This window comes from Myotis davidii, unplaced genomic scaffold (genome assembly GCF_000327345.1).
Source record: "Myotis davidii unplaced genomic scaffold, ASM32734v1 scaffold68, whole genome shotgun sequence".
Classification (NCBI taxonomy): Eukaryota; Metazoa; Chordata; class Mammalia; order Chiroptera; family Vespertilionidae; genus Myotis; species Myotis davidii.
The window spans coordinates 5,757,532-5,774,675 of record NW_006300376.1 but is presented as its reverse complement, the minus strand read 5'-3'; the positions used below and the strand labels follow the sequence as shown (position 1 = coordinate 5,774,675).

The following is a 17,144-nucleotide window of genomic DNA, read 5'->3' as shown; positions in this document are numbered from 1 at the left end:
TTACATATATACTTATTTGAAAATCATTTGGCTGTTTTAGCTTTTAATAATAGTGCAACCAGTATGATGACTATCTTATATTTATAACTTCAGTATTGTAATATATAAGAATTAAACTATGGTAAGGGATTGACAGAAGAGCTTTCCATAAGAAGACACTAACCTTTTTCATATTTATGTTGTACCAGTTCCTTCTGAATAAAGCCCATTTCTTTCCCTTAGTAATGAAATCCTAGTAAAGCCCACTGAGAATTTGCAGTTGCATATAAAAACTATTCAATTTTTATTGGTCCAGAAATCTTTAGTTTGTTAATGCACCTAAATGATAGATTTTCTGTTGTCCAGAGGCAGGCTGTGTCTCAGTGGAAATGTAGTCATTCTTATTTGTAACAACCTTATTGGTAATGAATTACTCTCATCTCTTTAACCTGTATCTTTGAGTATCCTTGGGGATTGACATGACATCTGTCTTATGGTCAACGAAATTGGGAAAAATAACCTCTTGAAGTTTTGCAGTGTCAATCGGTGTCCATTGTCTGTCTCTATCAAATTAATGTTACTGTAATGGTGAAAGACAAAATTATACACATGAGGCACTCATGTGAGATATAAGCACAAAAGACCCTCCTTAGTAATCTGTTTACTTTCCTTTTTATTACCTTCTGTGATTTTCTACTTGTGCGTTTTTGTGCATTGGGACACAGTTGAAATATTTGTTAAATAAATTGGTACTATTCCTGGAAATATATGAGGAGTTGCTATGAGAAAAAATTTATATAGATTTTGATTTTCTGTTTAGATGTTATTATTAATAATACAATTAAAGGTAGTATGAGTAAAGTAAATATAGTCAGTCCATCTTAGTCTTGTAGGATCACATGGAAACTAAGGATTGTCTTTCTTATGTGTTTTATTTTCTTCCAGAAATCAAAAATCTCCACATATGACAAAATGTGGGCCTTTATGAGTAGCAGGAGGCAGTCAGTGCTCGTCAAAAGTAATGAAGAAGGAATCCAGCGAGTCCTCACCTCTGATTATGCTTTCCTGATGGAGTCAACAACCATCGAGTTTGTTACCCAGCGGAACTGCAACCTGACACAGATTGGTGGCCTTATAGACTCCAAAGGTTATGGCGTTGGCACCCCCATGGGTATGTTTTATGTCAGCCACTTGTTCTTTGCTCATTAATCTCAGTTGCTGTGAGAAGCGGATAAAAATGGTGCCTCCATAGGACATTATGAATTTTGTTTTTAATGAATGCATCTTGCTACATTCTGTTACTGTGGAAAATCAGGGAAGCAATTTAGACATCTGCTTCTGAATGGATAAGTAACAAAAGAAAATTTTAGTTCTACCAAAATGATCAGTAGACATTTTCACTGAATCAATGTTGAAAAAATCCTACAGCATCCCCCTAAAAGTCCCTTTCAATCTGACATTTAAAAAAATGTTTTACAGATGAAATGAAGCTTTTGTAACATTATTTTTTTTTCAAATTTGTGGCTTATGTGTGTGGTATTTGAGTTAAAAAGTAATGAAAAGAATGAGCAACAAGTGGTTCAGTTGAATATTTATTTGTTTTGTTTAAGAGAGGATACATATAGTAAACTATTCCTGTAACATAGTTAGAATATTTGACATGCAAGATTAATTATTGTTAATATCCCCCTTTCTTCCATATGACAAAATTATTTTTAATAATAATTATGAAATGAAATAAAATAAATTGCCAGAAAAGACAAAAACTAAAATTTTGTTTTATTGAACTTCATGTCCATATACATATCCATATCCATATATATATAAAGATATGTATAGAGAGAAAGGGAGGGGAAAAAGTATGTTTATGGTTGTAAGTACACAAAACAGAGTTTATTCTGGTATTATAAATTATTAGTTATTGTATTATTTTCTATATGTAATATAACAAGGCCTGCAGTCTTTGGGACCTAAGTTATTATTTGTTGAACAAATGAATTCTACATCAATACATATGATGGAATATCAAGATTTATAAACAGAAAAAAATAACTTAGAGCTAGCCATCTTATATTATTAAGTGTGATGACTTCATTAAACTAACTTGAGTAATGCAGAGTAGTGAGACTTGAGTAAGATTTGGGGAGGATGTGAAAGGACTTTGAAGTATAGCACATATATTTTTCAGGAATAGTTACATAATAGAACTCATAATTTCCAAATTTCTAAAATAAGTAATTTTGACCTATACTTAATATAAAATTTTAAACTGGAGTTTCTTTATTTGCTTATTTGTTTTGTAAATACAATGTACCAGTGTACTATCTTGCTTTGAGGAAATGTTTGGTAAAGATAAATCAAAATAGTATATTATAAAAATCTCAAAAACCAACTGAGATATTTCAGATATGAGAACTATTTTAAAAAGAAAAATAATTGTTTAATTAGTTGTAAGAAAGCTCTCTGTTAGAGTTTATTGCAACCATATATAGAACAAACTTTGATCTCGCCTTACCCTTAGCCCTGTTTAGTAAAAGTTATTGACTTATCAAGAAAATATAAATCAATTCAAAGTAATACATATAAAGTTTATTTTTTTATTTTTTTTAATATATTTTATTGATTTTTTACAGAGAGGAAGGGAGAGGGATAGAGAGTTAGAAACATTGATGAGAGAGAAACATCGACCAGCTGCCTCCTGCACATCTCCTACTGGGGATGTGCCCGCAACCAAGGTACATGCCCTTGACCGGAATCAAACCTGGGAGCTTTCAGTCTGCAGTCCAACGCTCCATCCACTGAGCCAAACCGGTTTCAGCAAAGTTTATTTTAATGTAACTTTAAATTGAGGAAAATATGGGGACAGCACTTGGAATTCCAATTTCCTCTATTAAACTTATATATATGATGAGAACAAAACAAACTATAAGCCTTAGGATGTAGATTTTTTTTCTTTTATCTGTTCAACTTGGCTAATAGATCAATTATTGACTTCTGAAGAAAGCTGAGTTATTTTGGAAAATGTTTATTGATATTAGTAAGGTCACTTTCATAAGAAACTTATAAAAATCAAGTTGGTTTATATATCTGAGTGGAATTATTTTTTTGTAGTTTGTAGATTAGTGTGATAGTGTAATATATTGGTGTTTTAATTAAAATAACTTTTAAAAAATTAGGCAATAGCACATGATAAATTTCTAACTTTTATAAGGGTCTTGTTGTCATTTTAATGTAAGTTTATCAGCACATACAAATAAAAATTTAAAATGTCTGAATAACACTGTGACTTAGCAAATATGTAGGTGAGGAATAATATTATAGAGCATTCTACTTTATATTCAATGCCAAATAACATTGACCTTAATTTTTTTTAATGTCACATTATTACTAAAAGGTTATTTAACGCATTTAACATTTATTTTGTTTTCAGACTATGAATGAGATAAAATTGAACACTATAATATAATTTTAAAGGAATGAATATTCAAATCACTCTCCTGTAGGTATCACAATATACATTTTATTTCTCTAGTTCAGATAACATTTCTTCTCTTTTACCTGATAGCATTAAGTCCTTAATGCTAGTGAATTATACTTCATTCATTCATAATATGACATAAATCCAAAATTATTTTGGGTTCTGGCTCAGTTGGTTGGAGCATCATCCTGTGCACCAGAATTTTATGTGAGCATTTCTACTTTAGGTCAGGTACCTAAGTTGCAGGTTCATTCCCAATTGGGGAGCATACAGAAAACAACCAATCAATGTTTCTCTCTCTCTCTCTCTCTCTCTCTTATTTTTAAAAATTAATTAATTAACATAAAATAAAATTATTTTAACTCAATACATCAAAGAATTTTATTTGGGGGAACAAAATTTCACATCTTATTTCCCCAAATACATTACTTCTGAGAAAAAGATGTTAAACCCTAATGTATGATTTGCTATGTCATACCACTGATACAAATATGGCTTCATGAGTTACTTATATTTATTTGGTCACTAATAAACACAATGGCATGCAATTCTAGTACTTGAATGAGATTCTGATTTACCAAAACGTTCAACTAACATCATAGTCTTCATTTCCCAACTAGTTAATTAGCATGTATCTTCTATGTCATCATTGTTCAAGTATATTGGTGATTATTTATAATATGTTATATTTATTTAGTTTTAAATTTTTGTTAATCATAAGGAAAAAATAAACAAAATAAAATAATGCATTTAGATGTGAACAAATTTTTATTGGAGGATCTCAATCATTTGCTGCAAGAGTTAATGAGATAAATATATTCAAAGGGTAATATGGTAATATGGGATCAATCTCTGGAAATTTAAATAAATACCAGAAATTCCCCAAGTGTTTGTGCTTATATCTGTAGGAGCCATAATCCATAATAAAAATTTTAGCTCTACTAATATTATAAATGTGATCAAAGAGAGGAACTTCCTTTGTGTATAGGTGCCGGAATCCATTCATTGTCTTCACTAGCTGAGTTTAGACAGAGACCCCCCAGAAGCTGGTAGCCCTTGAAAGTCCTAGTAAAGGTCAGGGCTTGAAAGTCCTAACAAAGGTCAGGGCTGTGAACCACTCAGTTAATTTAGGTAATAATAGTTGAAGCATCCCCACCTTAGTTCCCTTAATTCCTTAGATACTTATGTAGATCCTTGTTGATTATTGTTAATCAGATACTCCTGGAAATCTATTGATGAGTTAATCAGATACTTTTGTCTATTCCTGGAAATTGTTTGCTGATCTGTGTGTCATTGAAACTTCCTTACCCTAAGGGCTACTCCAGATCAATAAAAGATTGGAGCGGCCTGAGCATCGGAGGAAGTCCTTCGGGACTTGGCCGCCTGGTCCCCCAATACTGCAAAATTATCTCGTGTCTTTTTCTCTCATTTGCTGTGCGGCTCCTCTTTCAGATACCCAACCCTACTCCACACAGAACGTGGAGGGAGTGTTACTCAACATATAGGATAGCTCAGCTTTTCAAATGTCATAGAGGCACCTATAGTTAAGCACAAGAGATTAAAATAGAAAATACTATGTCCTTTGCTGTGGGAAATCATAAATATTTCAAAAATTAAACATATTTTTTCTCCTAAAAGACCATGCATCTGCATCTTCTTTTTTTAAAATTTTTTATCGATTAAGTTATTACATACAGGCAACAGGGGGGTGAGAGCATGAGTGGGGGGTGATGGGGAGTAATGCGGGGATAAGGCCACATGCGTCTTCTTAGTGTGCTAAGCCTCCTCCTGTGTGATTCATCCTTAGAAGCCCACCATCACCATTCATCAATCTGAGTGTGATGATTACTGACCAGTGTGTTGTGAAATTGCTGAATGACTCAGACATAAGCTATTTAATTAGGGAAGCTCTCTATACACAAAAATACCTTAGCAGAGCTATCAACAATAATGTGAAGATAAATGCTAAATAAGCATAAGCTGCTTTAATTAAGCTTGGGTGACATTAAATCTCTTTCATAATTTTCCTGACTACGGCAATGTTATTTTAATGCGGTATTTACCGAAGGCAGATTTTTGAAGTTGTAGGTGTTCTAACTCATAATAAGTTATTTGAACTTCCTATTTCATTCAAAAGAATAAAGAAAAGCGCAGGCCTGGTGGTTCAGTTGCTTAGATCATAGTCCCCTACCCGAAAAGGTTACAGATGGGATTTTCCCAGTTGAGCATGTAAGCAGACAACCAATTGATGTTTTTCACATTGATTTTCTCCCTCTCCCTGTTCCTCTCTCTCTAAAAATCTAAAACATATCCTCGAGTGAGGATTTAAAAATAATTAGAAAAACAACAACAACAACAACAACACTGGATGGGGTAAAGCCAAAACCAGAAAATCACAGCAGTTTTCATTAAGGGCTATTTAAAATGTGTGCGCAGTTGCAATCTTGCCTCTTAATTCACCGTAGGTGATAATCTCCTTACCCAAACTGGGAGCATTTCTACTTTAATAGCATTTTCAACTACATTGCCTCCCTTCTGACCGCCCAACTAAAAGCCTTTCTGCTTCTCTCTTTCGAATGGTGAGTGCATACTGCACTTTGAGGACTAGGCACTCAGCAGTCCCTGAGCTGGTGGGAGAGCAGAATCCAGGAAAAAATCCATTAGGGCCAGTTTGTGTTATTCGGCTTTGTGGCGTTCACTTTGGTGGAAATATTGTAAAGCAACCGAAGGGTCTCATTAAAGCTATTTTACTTTAACAATAAGCTAGCAGCACCCTTCATTCTAGTGTATGTCCTCACAACTTTAATAACGTAAGTGAATTATGTGTCGGCAGAGAAGGGGATTGAGAGAATTGTATTCACGTTTCTCTATATTGTCAATGATGCTAAGTTTTCTATGATCGCATTTGTTCACATTTGACTTGTGGGGTTAAATTAATAGGATGTTTCAAACAGTTGGTGAGTAATTATTTCGGTGAACAAAATCCGAATTATTTTAATCATATCACAATCATAGAACTACTGAAATACATGTAATCATGAAGAATGTAAACATGAATGTAAATTAAATACATTTATAATGCCTTTAAATGCTAAGATTAAATTTTAAAGACAACTTATCACATACAAAATTGTTATATGTACTTTATTTCTATCACTTTACTATTTAATTATAAATAGGAAGATACATTCTTCTTTCATAATTAGATTTTAATGTTACCTCTATAAACTGTTTTATAACATTTTATATTAAGAAATACAGAATAGCAGTAGTCCTATTAATGATCCTCAAATAATTTCCATCTCATTATAATGCCCTTACACGTAATCAACCTAATTTTTTTTAAAAAGTCACAATAGGTTATAACATTGACTCTTTACGGTAGAAGTATATGACTTTGACACAGAAACAATTTGAAATGTTTCTTTATTTTCTGATGTTAAATGCATAGGATCTCACTGATTCTTTTTTCGCATTATTTGATGAAGTAAAAGATGTAGAAATAGTACTAGGGGAGTCATGACCCTAATGGATTTTTTTCTAGACTTCTGCTTTCCTACCAGCTCATGTTGTTTGTTTAAAGCATATGCCAGTGTTTATAACAATAGAAATCAGCATGAGAAGCATGTTTTCCCCATTTGGCTCACCATCCATTTCTAGAATTCCCAATTCATCATATAATAAGTATTATAATACTCATCATTATAGATGCATAAAATTTCCAGCCTTCAGTTCTTCAGCTTTACTAAAGTGAATGAATACATTTATCTTCATTACTTGGACATAATGCACAAAAAATGATGCAAATTATTCATTTTTTCTGCAGGTCAAACCTTCCATTAAAATGCATTCTATTTTTTCATTGCACAAGTAGCACAATATTAATGTTGATGATGTGATTTTGAAGGCTAAATCGAGATCTAATAATTCTCAGAGCCTGAATTAAACAACAAAAAAGTCAAGTTACACCTGTAGAAGCTGTACATTCCTTCCATAGTTGTTAAAGTCTACATTTCAAGTCACTAAAAACAGATGAGCCTCAGTAAGCTATGCCTACTGAACAGATATCATGAATCATGAACCGACTTTGTTAGAATCTAGAAAGCTTCCAGTGGGAATTTGATGAATTGTGAGCATCAGTGTGAGCATCCTTCATTAATATTGTAAATCAGTGGTTCTCAACCTGTGGGTTGCGACCCCTTTGGCGGTTGAACGACCCTTTCACAGGGGTCACCTAAGACCATCCTGCATATCAGATGTTTACATTATGATTCATAACAGTAGCAACATTGCAGTTATGAAGTAGCAACAAAAATAATTTTATGGTTTGGTCACAGCATGAGGAATTGTACTTAAAGGGCCAGAAGGTTGAGAACCACTGTATGCTGACCAAATGGTATGCAAATAATGCATAGAGATAATTTTCATGAAAACAATTCAGACAGATTTTATATACAAATATTCAATTATTGAATTTATTTAGTAAACATCTTATGTTGGTTAGTCCAAGGTTATGGGTTCAAATTCTATTATAGATGATCTAGACAGATTGACCATGTCAGACTGTCATCCTTTAGTTAGCTGGACTAAGTAAGATCAATAAGTAACACTTGTTAGAAAAAATGAGTCAAAGCGTAGAGGTAAATTTTGTAATTACTAAATTACAAAGACAAATGCCTTGCATCTGTTAGCACTCTGTGAAAGAAATTTTCTCATAGACTCTGTGGCCTTTGAAGTCAGATGATTTATGTATAAACTAGAGGCCTGGCGCATGAAATTCACCAGGGGTCCCTAGGCCTGGCTGGAGATCAGGGCCTGTTGAAGCCTCCCAGCTGCTGGCCAAGGCCTTGCTTCCCCCAGCTGCCAGCTGCCAGCTGCCGATTGGGGCCTTCATTCTGCGCTGACCCCTGGTGGTCAATGCACATCATAGTGAGCAGTTGACCTCCCAAGGAGACAATTTGCATATTAACCTTTTATTATATAGGATACTACTTCTATCTCTGTGTCCCAGGTGCCCTGGGTACAGTTACTGATCCTCCCTTAGATTCAGAGTCCTCATCTATAAATTGGTAGAATTATGTCTCTATAATTGGAATGTGCTAAGATTTAAACATATACTTAGAGTATTTGGATCAGAACATATGTGTCACAAAGAATTCCAAAAGACTGCTTTGAAGAACTGTTTTATTTTTATTTTTTAATTTTATTTTTATTGATTTCAGAAAGGAAGAGAGAGGGAGAGAGAAAGAGAGAAACATCAATGGTGAGAGAGAATCATTGATTGGCTGCCTTCTACAAGCTCGCTACTGGGGATAGAGCCCACAACCCAGGAATGTGCCCTTGACCAGGGTGGGACCCAGGACACTTCAGTTTATAGGCTGACATTCTTTCCACTGAGCCAAACTAGCTAGGGCCTGAAGAAATGCTTTATAATAGTTGAAAAGATGTATTTGTGGTGTTATTTGTATCTTACTCTTTTTGCTTTCTATTTTTATATATTCAGAAATATTGAATATATTGTAGATAAAGTGGACTGCTAATATCACCCATTCCTAACCAGTTAGAAGTCTTTTCCTTTGGAACCTAACTAGGGTTTTATCATCAGCCAATAGATATATTGTAGTTAGTTAACCATAATTTAGGGGGAAGTGATTATCCACTTTACAAACATAAGACAAGTCCTATTGTAGGGCATTATCTAAATAAGTAAAGTGAAGTGTGTCCTTCTTTAAAAGTTTCCTGAGTGTTTACTAAACAGAGTCTAAGAGGTAGCATGGAAGGTTATCTTTGGAGACATAAACACTTCCTTTGTATTTGGTCAATCTCTAAGAAACTTTATCATTCTTCAACCTGCTTAGCTCTGTAAAACAATGAATGCAAAATATAGGTACACATCATTCCCTTTCTTAAGAGACAGATGTGGAACAAACAGAGCAGAAAACAGGGGAAATGCAACATAACCAAGGACCCTGTTATATGATACATGCTCACAGATTGGTAGACTTCATTGATGACCAAAGCCGTCAGACCAAATTTTAAAAAAAGCACTTGAGTTCTACCTTAAAGGATGGGCACTTTACTCTCTTTAAAAAGTTATCTGCTCTCTCACTTTGGGGGGTTCTTTATGATTAACTATGATGATGATTTTATTTAAAATCCTCCAACTTTTATAATTCATTTATTAAAGTTTAATACTGGATTTGAAATGAAAATAGTATAGTGAGCGAAGTATTCCTGACATTTCCATGTTTACTATTAGTCAAATGATTAATCTGCAAGTGAAAAATTGTAAGGAAGGAAGGGTTTCCAGGATAAAACTATTTCTATTTTCATACTTAGCACCAGAGAATATCCAGGGAAGAAATGTGACTACAAATCTAATTCACCAGCCACTTTTAACCAATACCATGAATAACTAATACTAGTACATATGAAATAGGTCAAAACCAGTGAACACAGTTTACTTTTTCATTATATGCTGATAACGTTCACCCTTCCTATTCTGTTTTTCATGTAAGTTAAGGGGTATTCAGAATATGAATAAAAGGCACTGGTTAAAACACTCTATAATTTGATTATTTTTATTGATACATTTGCATGCCTCATATAAGCATCTCCCTTTGTGATCTTAAATATTTGACTATTCTCCTGAGAATTGTGCAAGTAGTCCTTTCAATAGAATGTATTTAAATTACTTTTCCTTGAAGTCATAAAGACATTGCATTTTGAAGTCTACAACAGAAGAAAAACACAACCTCTATCTAATTTAAAACCCATTTTTATTTTGAATATAGTTACTTAAATTTAAAATTTACTATCTCTACAATGTCCTTAGTGGTACATGACTTGATATCTATATCTATATCCATATCTCTATCTATCTATCTATCTATCCGCTCCCTAAACTGTATAGTATCCACTTTGTGAGTGTTTGGCTTTTTTCTCTTTTCTCTCATTTCCACATTAACGGTGGCATTTATATTTGACTCTATTTCACTGTGACTCTGATATATCCAGTTCTATTCTTTATATCTAGAAGTGATTTAGGGATGCTCTCATTATTATTTTCCTTTCCTGTATATAACTTCCTAAAACAGGATTCATATATAGAGAAAAAAATGGGGGGAAGGAGGCAAAGGTGGCCAAGGAGAAAAAAGAATTATTGTCCCTACCATTATTTTTAAAGTAATGCAAGCTTTTTTGTGGATCTACTCAGCACACTAAGATAATTTCTTCTGTTACATGGTTTCTATAATATTGTGTTCTTTATTATTACAACGGTCCTCATATTTTCAAAAAGTTGTTCAGTTTTTGTTGTTGCAGTGAAAACTCTAGAAAGGCAGGGCTCATGTAAGGACATTCACCATTATACGTCTAGCATCTAGCATCTGTGCTAAGTAATATTTGTGCATGTAATAATTAATAATAAAAAACAGCAACACATGATTCAGACATGGTCCATGTCCTCAGGAGTCTCATATCATCAACTAGTACAGAAAGAGATATAGAAAAAGATTGGAATATGATTAACCAAATGCAGTACTAGAATATTGACAATGTGATATGGTACCAAAGAAGTGGGATGCTGTATGTCTCTGTGACAGTCATGGATCAATATGCAAATTAGCAGAAGTTTACCTGGAGGAGGAGAAGTTCAACCAGAAAATTGGAGGATGTAGGAAAGCAAAGCTGTCTGGTGGTCAGCAAACTGCGGCTCACGGGCCATACGCGGCTCTTTGGCCCCTGAGTGTGGCTCTTCCTAATCCTTAGGAGCACCCTAATTAAGTTAATAACAATGTACCTACCTATATAGTTTAAGTTTAAAAAATTTGGCTTTCAAAAGTAATTTCAATCGTTGTACTGTTGGTATTTGGCTCTGTTGACTAATGAGTTTGCCGACCACTGGTAGGCAATGGAAAATACAACTAATTTGTATTGCTGTCAGGTTAGGTAAATAAGAGGAAAAGCATAAAATCAGAGAACAACCCTCTGAGAGGTTGAAGAAATGAATTACTTGACATATTTAGGAATTAGTTTTTTATTCTGAAAAATTTTAAGCAAGGAAATGATGTTCATAGATTTCCAATGTGGAAAGATTAGTAGGTATCATTGAGATTGGATCACTTTTATCTGTCATTTACCATTCTGGGATTAAAATGTTATGAGTTGATAAGTTGTTTTCAAAATAAGACTACTCTTGTTTTACTCTTAGGGTTGTCACTCATGAATTTTTTAGACTGTCAGATTGAGGGTTTTCAATGAGTGCCTTCAAAAGTAAATGCAAGGAGTGATGACAACAACTCCACACTAGTTTAGTTATTATCTAACAGGGAGTCAGAAATGGGCCTCAGGAAGTGATTAGTTGCTATGCATAGTAAATGCTTCATTTGAAATAAATATTTTATAATTATTAGATAAAGATGAAATAAAGATCTAGATGTGGTTTGGATTCATAAGAAATGACTGAAGATAAAATTGCAAATGTGCATGACCAATTATTTATAGCTTAAAAATATTTTATTTTATCCATGTATTCATTCAACAAATATTTTCATACTCTGTGACAGGTGTGAGAAAGAAGATATAGCCCCTGCCGTTATGGAATTTGCATTCTATTAGGGTAAATAAGCAGTAATCAAGTAATTACATAAATTATTTTTTAGTTACTTATTAAGTTATCTGGAGGAATAGAGCAATGATGCTATGTTATTGTATAACAGCATTATTGACTGAATAAAACATAAAAGTGGAAATATAGAGAAATAAAATTGAATCTGAAATGTAAATATAAAATTTTTCTTAGCATTTCCCAAAAACAAATATGGGAGAGAAAGTGCCCTGAGAGATAATAAAACCCATCTTCTGCAGTGGAAAAGGCTCCAAGAAAATTTAGTCTGGCTCCAACTTTATTAGAAGATTATATCATGAAAAGGATGGTAAAAAAAGATAAAGCTCTAAAAGCACCCAAATTTGTGATGCATTTAGGTAACCCAGAACTCATCTCAACATAAAAAAACCAGGAGCCATTTTATAAAATGTTACATTGCCAGAACACAGTAGTAATGGAATAGAATGATGTAATATTACATAATAATATAATAACGTAAGAATTGAAGATGATGGTTCCAGCAGACATACTCGGGTCTTTTGTGCTAGCAGGTCTTTTACATCTGAAGGCACTGACCAAAGGAAATCACTGACTGTCAATATAAATACAAATAATTTGTAAATGTATTTGACCATCTAATTTATTATACTAGTAGATGGTCAATACTAGATGTGTTAACTAAATCTGCTTATGGACTCCTTATTTTATTCAATTTAATAACATGAAAAATGTCCAATATCAGAGGTTCTATCTTGACATACTTTGGCTATATCATAATTAATATATTATACTTGATTCAATATCTCATTCAAGAAGAATTTGTTGAATGCTTAATGCGTGATAGGCAACATGTTAGATACTGGAAGAAATTATGTGAATAATGTATGATTGATTACCTGTAACTGACATGCTAGTCTTAAGGGCTTCAAGTTTTAAGTAAATGTTTTAGAAACATTTATCAGACTCAATTTTTTGAGAGAAGATAAATAATTAAGAAATTATTAAAGTTTTTGCGGCCAGTCTTTCGGATATTATATCCTTAGTGAATATGGTATAGTCTCATACCCACAAGACATGTAAATTACCACATTTCAGAAAGTTCATAATATCTTGAAGTATGAGGAACTAGAAGAAACCTAAAATTATGAGTAATCTCTTTCATAGAAATATTTTCCCAGGCCCAAAGAGAGCAACTAATTCTGTGTTATCAGAATGTGCTATCATTACAATGATTTGAATAACTATGAAATATAAAGCAAAGAAAACTAAAGTTCTTTAGAAGGTGGACAGAGAGGATTATGAAAAACAGCAAAGCTTACATAAAATGTTAACAATATATTTAAAGGATGTGAGTGCTATTAGAAGGAAAAAAGTGTGCATTTTTTAAAATTTTTTAAATTGGTTTCAGCAATTTTGGTATACAAATATATTTAAGTAATTTTTATAACTCTTGCCTTCTCAAAGTATCTTTAAAAGAGACTTCAAAGCCAGGTGTGATGACCTGTTTTAAGGCAATCAGTGTGATGTGAATTCTTTTTTTCTTTTTTTTTAATATATTTTATTGATTTTTTACAGAGAGGAAGGGAGAGAGATAGAGAGCTAGAAACATCGATGAGAGAGAGACATCGATCAGCTGCCTCCTGCACATCTCCCACTGGGGATGTGCCCGCAACCCAGGTACATGCCCTTGACCGGAACCGAACCTGGGACCCTTCAGTCCGCAGGCCGACGCTCTATCCACTGAGCCAAGCCGGTTTCGGCGTGATGTGAATTCTTAAGAGCTAATGTTTCATGAAGCATATGGAGCTATAGAGGATGAAGAACATATAAAATTTTAACTTAATGATCTTTAATAATGTTTAAATTCAAAGTCACGGAGGAAGATGTCTAGGCAGGGACAAGCAGAAATATCTAAAAAGGAACTGTTTTTTTTTTCCCCTCGAGAGAACTGAAGTAGTAACGGTAGTAATTATCGTTATCGAAGGCAGTGCTTTTCAAATCAAGGTTAAAATCAAGTAATTGATGGAAACTTTAATATACGCAAAGGAAACAATTATTCCCCTAAAAATAAATTTAAGCATTTTAAACAAGTTTTTTTTTCTTTTATACCTTTATGGAGATTTGGAAGTCTTTATTTTGGTAGTGTATAATGTGGATTTTCAAGAGATGTATTTGATATGGAGTAGTCTTCAAGCTTATCTGATCAGGGAATCCTTTAAAAGTGAGACACAGATATACATTTCCCACAAAGAGAAGAGTGTGGGGAAAACTCAGTTTTAGAAATACTGGTATAATGGGTTTCAGAAAAAATATATTTAGAGAAAGCAAGAATGATTTTGTTTCTTATCTTGGCAATTGATTAAAGCATGCAGAAGCCTGATTCTAAAGAAACTTTTGACAGGATGGATGGGAGATTGCCAGTATATGTGATTTTAGCATAATTCACTAAAGCATGATAAGTACTAGACCACTTGCTGTGCAACCTTTAAAGAAAAGCTTTTAATCAATCAATAAGCCTTCCCAAGAATTAAATGTAATGCTGACCTCATTTACTCTGTAATTTCTGTATTATCTAGATGTATGGAAATAGGACCAAAATGTTGGTATATACTTAAAATTGTTAGTTTGAAAAGATATGAAAAAGATAATCAAATAAGCATATCAATGTATTGTGTTTGGTAGACTTAGTCCTAGAACCTAGAATGCATAATAGCCCTAGCTGGTTTTGCTCAGTGGATAGAGCATTGGCATGCGGAATGAAGGGTCCCGGGTTCAATTTTGGTCAAGGGCAAATGCCTGGGTTTCGGGCAGAATCCACAATTGGCGGGGTGGGGGGGGAGGGTGCAGGAGGCAGCTGATCAGTGGTTCTCTCTCATCATTAATGTTTCAGTCTCTCCTCTCCCTTCCTCTCTAAAATCAATAAAAGTATGTATATTTTTAAAAATAATGCATAATAACATGGGCCTTCTAGTTCACAAGTAAGAACTTTAGAATGGTAGAAATGAAGGGAAGGGAGGGTGAGGGGGATAGGAGAGGAGACATGGAAGGGAGGGGGAAAAGAAGGCTCTGAAATATTTGGTGAGATTTGTATTAATTGTGTATAATACTCACAGTTTATTTTTCTAAGGAGCTTTTAATCTATCTTTTGAGGGATTCTAAAAAATTAAAATTTTATGTAAAATATTTTATCAAAATATAACACTAAGGACATTCGGGGATAGTAATTACTGAGGGAATTGCAAATTGGTGCATTTGTAGTTTTTATGCTTGCATATATACTGTTATTGTTTATCACTTAAACTAACTGCCTCTATGCACCTTTTGAGTTCTCATTTTGAGCCCCAGGTTATATGCATCTGACATGTCAAGGGGCTTCACTATATAGTAATCATATGTTCCTCTCTCTCTCTCTCTCTCTCTCTCTCTCCCTCCCTCCCTCCCTCTCTCTCCTCCCCTCTGTCCCCCCTTTCCTTCTCCCCTCTCTCCCTTTTTTTGTAAGCTAGAACCTTTTTTTATCTGGTAAATGGGATCTTTTCCAACTCGTAAAAAGGCCATTTTAAAACCATAATAGTTCCTTACTTTCAGTATAAATCATATGTTTAAATAACTAAAGAAAGCCTCATTGCGATAGAGACTATAAAAGAGCCAAAATTAAGAGACTGCATAGTGAAAAATTGAAGGGCTAGATTTAGCTGTGAAGGGTGTTTGGCTTATCCTGTATGATGATTTTTTAAAAATGATTTACCCGTCAACATTTAATGAGAGAATTTTAGACAATATATTTCATGCGATCTCACAAAAACATTACAATACCTGACAATTAAAACTCTCACAGAGTTTTAATAAAACTGGAACTGAAAGTTACCTTTCTACATTGACTGTTGCAATATTCCAGATATTTTTGCCTAACCTCCTTCTTCATGCAGTCATGGCGATCTGTCTGCCTTAGCATTTGTGAATTGACTGCTAGGTGTATGATACAATGTATGATGGGCATATTTAGAATTTCCTTGGTAGTTTTCTAGTCAAACTTGCAAAAATGCACACCTCCCCTGGAGGCAGCCTTACCATGTGAAACCGCAGCTTCTCTCAGTTGCCAGTTAGTGCTGCCTCAGTTCTGCGCTAGCCAGCATCTGGACTGAGGCTGAGTTGTGACTTGGGTGAAACACATAAGCTCTATCTAACTAATGGCTGTTCACTTCATTAGAGCTAAGCGCATGGCTGTTCATGTCACAAGGATGATGAAAGATGCTTTTGTCTTTGATCTCAATATGTCCTTGAGATTTTCAACTGCATGAGATTTCAGTCCATGTTTGACTCCAACTAGTATCTATATCAGTGGTTCTCAACCTTCTGGCCCTTTAAATACAGCTCCTCATGCTGTGACCAAACCATAAAATTATGTTCATTGCTACTTCATAACAGTAATGTTGCTACTGTTATGTATTGTAATGTAAATATCTGATATGCAGGATGGTCTTAGTTGACCCCTGTGAAAGGGTCGTTCAACCGCTAAAGGGGTCGCGACCCCCAGGTTGAGAACCACTGATCTATATAGAAATGCCTTCCAAAGAACATCAAATAATGTACCAAAGAACAACAAATAATATACCAAAGAATTAATAATTCATTGTTGAATTCTTGTTTCTTTTTAAGGCCTGGAGGAGGGGGCAGGTGCCAGGTCGAGGGGTAAATGGGGGGAAAAGATGACATCTGTAATAGTTTCAACAATAAAAACGAATAAAAAAAATAAAAATAGTCACTTAAACTAAACGACAGAATCACAAAACATGACAATACTTTACTGATTGTATGCCTTATATTATTCCATCCTGATTTAAACCTCAAAATGAAGTATATTAACATTGTAGCTTTGATTAAAATGAAATGCCATTTCCCCATTTTTACATTTACACTGGGAAATAGGTGTGGCAAGGTTTACCAGGAATGGGAAATGTTTATACATACAATAAGTACTGGAAATAAGAAGGTCAGCTAGAAAGAGCAAAATTTACCCACCATTTCTTAAAAAATTGGTTGCTTTTATTTATCTGTGCCTTATTTTGAGAATTCAGTGAG

General features: G+C 33.9%; 1 protein-coding gene across 6 annotated transcripts in view; it reads left to right on the top strand.

Annotated features, from left to right (window-relative positions):
- Positions 1 to 17,144, top strand: part of GRIK2 (glutamate ionotropic receptor kainate type subunit 2) — a 562,276-nt gene that overhangs the window by 527,073 nt on the left and 18,059 nt on the right. For all 6 annotated transcript variants that reach the window (XM_006777220.2, XM_015572743.1, XM_006777222.2 and 3 more), the window contains one exon: positions 925 to 1,150. In XM_006777220.2, the coding sequence (XP_006777283.1) occupies positions 925 to 1,150 (226 nt within the window). The remainder of the gene's footprint in view (positions 1 to 924; positions 1,151 to 17,144) is intronic.